The following is a 6,972-nucleotide window of genomic DNA, read 5'->3' on the forward strand; positions in this document are numbered from 1 at the left end:
GTAATATGCGCCACCTTGCCTGCGAGGCAAATTTACACGCGTTGCTGTGTACGCATCGTCAATGGAAATCTTTGGCGCTTCCAAGTCATCATGCGTTCATTCCAAAATGTGCCGGGATCTAGCAACGCGTGCTCTTTTTGCCCCGCAAACCAGATGGCGCATATTACTGTGAAACACCTTATTCCGGATCACTTTTTATACAAGCCGCTTTGCACCCGTGTCCGAGTGACATCATTTCATAATGAAATTCCTCTTCTTCAAGTTAAAACCACATATGTGCACACAGACTCAACTTTAAGATAAAGGAAAATACAATGTAAATCATGGCTTTTGTACAGGACTGAACCCGACATCGACAGTTGTGGATCACTTTTGACAGTTCAGGATCACGTACGCTGCGCTACCTGTTACATGTGTACAAATTCATCATTCATTGCGCGCTCAGTGCGCATGTCATGTGTCACGCATTCATCATCTAAACTGCACACAAAACTGCATTGTGTGTAGGGGGGATCCACAACTGTCGCATGCCAGGATAAAAACCTTCCAACGAATACGAAAATTCATTTAATGCCCAAATCATTATTACGAAGTGATAAGCCTAGCCCGTAAATGTGGTCAATTTACCGGACTACCTCCGTAAATATAGGCCACACTTCCACATGTACAAAAACGTGTCGAACTTTGTCAAATTTTGATTTTCACATTTAGGCTTAGTTTGTAGATTTTTTTTGCTTTAGAAGCATACTCACCCTCTTTATAGGCTAATCAGAAAGTGCTGCCTTTTTCAGATGTCTAATTTTTGTGGTATTTCATGTTCAAATTTTGAAACGCAAACGTGTGCAAATGAATCTGGAAATTTCACGAAAAATAGACATCTGAAAAAGGCAGCACTTCCTGATTAGCCTATAAAGAGGGTGAGTATGCTTCTAAACCAGAAAACCCCTACAAACTAAGCCTAAATGTGAAAATTACAATTTGACAAAGTTCGACACGTTTTTGTACATGTGGAAGTGTGGCATAGGTTTACGGAGGTAGTCCGGTAAATTGGCCACATTTATGGGGCTATGTGATAAGCCCTACTTTCAGAGGAAAAAATGTTGCAACCTGACGCCACTTCCGCGATTGTGTACAAAGTCTATAGAGAGTCAAGAAAATTGTCGAAGTATTTCCTAACATAATTAGAAATGTTTCTCAGTCACAGATTCATGTCTTGTCATCATACTTGCACTAAATGACTTTCATTGAGATGAAGAAAAAAGTGGCGTCAGGTTGCAACATTTTTTCCTTACTTGAGACTATTTCCTTGCAAGAAAACCTAAATATGGTGAAGGAAAAAAAAAAAAAATAGGCCCTATTGACTATAGTCCATGGGGAGGGGTGGGGAAAACAATTAATAGTTGCATTCTTGGTCAGAACACACACACAAACACGAACACAATTTTGGTGTTGTGATCAGATCAATCATTTTTCGTTGAATCAATCATCAAAAGTTTTGAGATCTCTCATTCTCATCACCCCCACACACGCAAAACTTTCACGCAAACATTGAACATAAAATGCATTGGACATATTGAATATGAAGACGCAGCAGTTAAATGCAAAAGTGCAAATCCGTTTAAACCGAACAAACAATGAAACTGGAAGTGAACAATCAACAGTGTCCTAGTAATGGACAGTTGTATTCAATTTCAATGACAATGCTGCGCTGCGTTGAGAGAGCGGTCGCCCTTCAGCGGCGATGGCATACGCTTCGCTGCGTGCGCAAAGCGCCTTGGCTAAGGTTTCAAACCTTGCGTTAACTCGAAGTTTACGAGGTCAAAACTTTCTTCAAAATTATCCTTACTTCTTCGACGCTGAGCGGCATGCATATCCTGTACTCCTTGATTAACATCGTGACGAATATCACCGGTGTCGGTTGTCCAGTGAGGCTGAAATTTCATATATTTCCAGTGACAGTGCCGAGTAGAAATGCGTCGAACACTTGTGCCGGGTGGTCTATTTATTGACTACTTCAGATTGAGCACATGGGGGCGCTATACATAGTCACGAAGTGAAGAAAAAGTGAACATGGCGGAAACGGAATCGGGATCGAAAACCGACCAAAGGTCTGAAGACACAAGTGAAAACGGTGAACCAGTGCAGCCGCAACAGGACAAATCCAAAGAGGACGCAACGGTGACAAGTCCAGCCAAGAAAAAGAATGATAAGGGTAATTCTTGTGTGACACAAGATGACTGTGCCCAGATTCCGGACGAATGGGAGGGGGGGGGGGGGCAAGTTGGGAATTCCCAACCAGCATGACCAGTGCCAACTATTACCATAGTCTATAGAATAGCTCAATTCTCTTCACTGTTTACAATAGCTGACCTTTTTCCCTCACTGGAATCTGCTTGTCATGCTTGTTAATGTTATGTTTTTTTCCTGCTATTTTCTAATTATTTTAAGAAAAACACTTCTCTCAAAAAAAAGACAAAAGACATGTCTGATTTTTAAACACTTACACTTACACTTAAGATTTGATGGGAATATCAATTATAGGCTTAAGCCTTTTAAGACCCCATATCCAGATTCTTTCAAGTAACTGTCAAATCTATTCTTGAACTGGTTGACATTCATGGCATTTACGACGTAGGCTGGGAGGTTGTTCCAGTTGTTTATTACCCGTTGGGAGAAGAAGTGTTTCCTCAATTGGAGACCTTTATGCATTCTCTTCTTAAACAACTTCAACCTGTGACCTCGGGTACTCGTAATGGACTTGGAGAAGAACTTTTCTGGATCAATATCGTCGAAGCTATTCAGGATCTTATATGTCTCAATAAGGTCACCCCTTACTCTCCGCACTTCAAGTGGGAATAGGTGTAACTGCTCCATCCTTTCGCTGTACGGTTTTCTTCTTAATTCTGGTACTAGTTTTGTCGCCCTCCTCTGAACTTTCTCTAGAACCATGACAGTTATGTTATGACAGTTATGTTATGACAGTTATGTTATGACAGTTATGACAGTTATGTTGCGGGCCATACTCCATCCAATCTGACTCTATCCAAAGCGTAAACTTGCGCACAGCATTACGCCCCCTTCCTAAACATGCCAAATAAACATTTGCTCCCCACTTTGGGAAGAATTCCATACATGGATATCACTTAATATGTCGCTGCAGTGACCTATCAGCCATCAGAAAGTGATGATAACATGTCCTAAAAATTCAAATTTTGCAGGGAAAATATTGAAGCATTACTGAGAAAACACTTGGAATTTTTCAGAACCAGTCTCATAGGGTTCGTGCACAGGGTGTCAAGTGATGTTTAGGTATGGAACTCTTTCCCCAACTTCCCTCCTGCTGTGTTACGTCCAACCTATAGTTGGGATTTCCCAACTACTCTAGCCCAAACTATAGTTGGGACATTGCCATAGTTGGGTTGTAACAGCTATCCGCTCCGTTCACAAGTACCCCCTCACCGGCAAAGAAAGCTTAGTTGGGGGTGACCGACCGACGCCATCTTGCCTGACTGCAATTTTGCCACGAGGCGCGGCCATACCACTGCGTGCCACACACAAGGAACGGTGCGCGTCAACCAGCTAAATGTCCCGCCCATGGGACGTCGTTGCTAGGTAAAAGGGTGCCGTCTTTCGTTGGCGCACGGAGCCCATACTATGGTTGACTCTTTTAAGGTGTATTTGACAAAAAAAAGAAGCTGTGTTGACTTTTTGCATTTCCAGTTGATGTGCTACTCAAGAATACCGCTGATGCTCCAATCATGGCGAAGAAGAAATGGGCCGTTCCCCGGACCAGGAAAGTCTCCTGGGTGATTGAGTTCATCAGAAAGTACTTCAAGTGTGAACAGACCGACTCATTGGTGAGTACACGTGCCACATTCACGTCCGAAAAATGGTATTGTAACTCTTTCAACAGTGTTTTTAGTCAATTTCGTCACAAGTCATCTAAACCACTCACAAGTCCATCACAAGTCAGTTGCATGTCATGGAGTCCCAAGTCAATCAAGCTATTCTAATGATCTGCGACAAACGGATTCACTTTGTCATCATTGAAAATACTCATGAAAGAAACGCAAATCCATTCCTTTCACTTCTAAACTAATACATTTCAATCTCTACATTTAAAGAGGTTGTGGAATGCTCGAAGACATTTCCGTCATTTTTCGCGTATATGTAGCCTAAGGCGTGATGAAATAAAAACGGCTATTGTGTCTGTCATGAAATGAGTACAAAAGGTACTTTTGAGAGCTGTTTGTCAGGTCCTGTTTCGACCCGAACGTGCAATTTGTGTAATTGGGGGCAGCAAACAAAACATAGTAAATCGTGACGTAATAAACAGGACTTGTTTATACTACGCTGCATTGGAATTTCATGACAGACACAATAGTCGTTTTTATTTCATCACACCTTAGGCTACATATACCCGAAAAACGACGGAAATGTCTTCGAGCATTCCACAACCTCTTTAAATTGTTATATTGATCTCAAATTTAGTTCTAATAATTTAAATCTATGTACCATGTATATTGACTCTTTTAATATGTTTTTTTTTTTTTTTAATCTTTCTGTCCCTAGTTTCTCTATGTTAACCAAGCCTTTGCCCCTGCTCCGGACCAAGAAATCGGAAACTTATTTGAGGTAAAATTGCAAGCGATGTTTACCATCCTCTTGACGTGACCCTAACGCTCCTCAGTCCTCCAAAATCAACCAGGCGGTCGGGAGGATTTTGGAGTATTGAGGCTGTAATCCATATTTGTGCCAGTTGATTTTGGCAGATGCATTCTGTCAAGGTCTTAAGCTACACCTTGCATTGTTTATACTTAGCCGTGCATAAATTATGTCTAGATTATATAAGGTATCATCAACAAAGCTTCTGGATATCATTGGCAATTCCTCATTGTATTACAATTATCGTTGGAGGAGTTTGATGGATTGAGGCTAGTGGTCACCCCTCCACGGAACAAGGTGCTGGTCCTTGTGCCTCAAAAAGTTGTACTCAGAGGGAATAATGGCCTCTTAAAATGTAAACTCATTTAATTTTTGTACTCTCGTTGCAGTGCTATGGTAGTGATGGCAAGCTGGTGCTACATTACTGCATGAAGGAAGCGTGGGGCTGAGATGTTTTCTGTTCTCTGTATTTTCCTTTTTCTTGTGTGCTGAAATTCTCCTGAAATATGTGCAGTGTAATGTTTGGAATCGCGTTAAAGGGAATATACATCATTTGCTTTTGCTGTAATTTTCAGAAATGGATGGAATTGGGGGGTTGGAAATATATAGCAAATATAGTTACACTGACTTTTTTTAGGTTTTGGGTTCGAAAATGCTATAAAAACCAAGAAAAACAATCATTTTCCTGTAGTCTGGTTCCCTGACTCCATATACGAAGAAACAGAGCAGTTTACATACATTGGGGAATTGTAAGGTCAGGGAACCAGTCTAGCTGGCTCGTACCCGTTCATAGGTTTGTAATCGATTGCAAACAAGTGTGATGGTCAATTGGGGCCAGTATTTGAAAAAAAGCCAGTTGTTTCCAACGCTGATCGGCCGATCAGCGTTGGAAATTGATACAAAAATACCACTTTTCTTGAAAATGACAGTATACCAGGAGCTATGATTTTACAGGATGCTTTACACTGTCATTCACTAACAGTCCAGCAAGGTATTTCAAAATGATTTGGAAGTTTTATTTTTTGATGTTTGCAAATGTTGTATTTTCCCTTTAAAGCTATGCTGCAGTAACCCGACATTGGTAACCATTTGAGTGCAGAGCACCTGCACAGACGATGCATTCTTGCTGCGCGTAAACCAGAGACGCATGTAAGCAGCGCGAACTTGTTGGGCAATTTCACAATACATATTAAATTGTATATTTTGGCTACAACTACGGCAGTGAAAAGCAGACAGATTCCATTCATTTGACAAATTGCAGTAAGTTATAACAAAGTTCTTTCATAGCCTGCACATATATTGGGTAGCCGTGACACATTTGATGAACTATGAATTGTGGAACTGTTGAAATGGACTGATGCATTCACTCTGTGTATAAACCAATCCGGGCATGCCAGTAATTCTATCACGAAGGCCCCTTTCAATGGTGGAAGTATTGTGCTAGCTATTGTTCAGATAATCCGCGCACAATGGTTTCTCCATTGAAGGGGGCCTTATGCGTCTACAGTGACCAGGTGCCCATATTCGTCTCTAGACTTCTGAAGGCGCTCTTTGAAAGAGTTGAATAAATGATTTGGGCTAATATAAGGCTACGTCCAAACTACGTCCAAGTAGTTATTATAGGGACCAAAGACGCTATGGGGACAGCAGAAAAAGTCCCCATAACACGGTCCTATAAAACTTCCCCATAGCAAGGTGCCGGCCAGGGCAGAGGCACCTCTCCAATGCCATACTGGATGTTCCAGCTGTCAGACGTTTGTGCATACAGCTTTGATTTGTAAAGTCACCAGCACCCGATTTCATGAAACTCATCGTAACTTATTACGATGCATCGCAGCGCTGCGATACGTCGTATCTCTACGATGCGCGGCAGCTGCGACCGGTCCTGCGATCCATTTCACAAAACATGTCGCAAGTGCGATGCGTTGTAGGTGTATTTATAGCACAACTCGGTGACTGTTTTATATATTTAGTCAGCGTACAGTTAATAGTCGTCCGATCGCTCGAAATTTCTTAAAACTTATAACAAAATGGTGGACATGAGATGCAATTTTAAAGGAAAACAAGCTCTCAGTTGACTGTATAGCTACTTTGAAATCTCAACTGCAATATTCCAGGCTAGTTCATAATTATTCAATGAAATTTGTATTTACAACTTAACACACATTGTCTCGGTATTATAGTCTCGTTATGTGTTTGTATGGTATAAATCTGGCTAAGAAAAGGACGCTTCTTATTTTGTGATGACCACTAGACAAGTCGTAACTTGCGACTTGTTTTAAGCCGTTGTCAAGGAGCTTACGATGC

General features: G+C 41.3%; 1 protein-coding gene across 2 annotated transcripts; it reads left to right on the forward strand.

Moving 5' to 3' along the window:
- The first annotated feature begins 1,796 nt into the window (after window positions 1-1,796).
- On the forward strand, window positions 1,797-6,427 carry LOC119737504 (autophagy protein 12-like). Of its 2 annotated transcripts, none has more exons than XM_038211917.1 (5): window positions 1,797-2,212; window positions 3,721-3,857; window positions 4,573-4,635; window positions 5,055-5,204; window positions 5,723-6,427. In XM_038211917.1, exons 1-4 carry the CDS (start codon window positions 2,071-2,073, stop codon window positions 5,112-5,114), a joined length of 402 nt encoding a protein of 133 aa, XP_038067845.1. In that variant the 5' UTR covers window positions 1,797-2,070; the 3' UTR covers window positions 5,115-5,204; window positions 5,723-6,427. The 2 variants fall into 2 exon arrangements, with proteins under 2 accessions (XP_038067845.1, XP_038067846.1); XM_038211918.1 differs by having other exon boundaries at window positions 5,055-5,198; window positions 5,717-6,427.
- Window positions 6,428-6,972: the final 545 nt, after the last annotated feature.

The sequence above is a fragment of the Patiria miniata genome, unplaced genomic scaffold (assembly GCF_015706575.1).
Source record: "Patiria miniata isolate m_02_andy unplaced genomic scaffold, ASM1570657v1 HiC_scaffold_3, whole genome shotgun sequence".
Classification (NCBI taxonomy): Eukaryota; Metazoa; Echinodermata; class Asteroidea; order Valvatida; family Asterinidae; genus Patiria; species Patiria miniata.

Excerpts from the sequence above, each read along its gene's own strand:
- LOC119737504 (XM_038211917.1), top strand. The coding sequence starts at position 2,071 with ATGGCGGAAACGGAATCGGGATCGAAAACCGACCAAAGGTCTGAAGAC. Across the intron at positions 2,213-3,720 it reads CAAGAAAAAGAATGATAAGG|TTGATGTGCTACTCAAGAAT; the intron begins GTAATTCTTGTG and ends TTGCATTTCCAG. Across the intron at positions 3,858-4,572 it reads GTGAACAGACCGACTCATTG|TTTCTCTATGTTAACCAAGC; the intron begins GTGAGTACACGT and ends TTCTGTCCCTAG.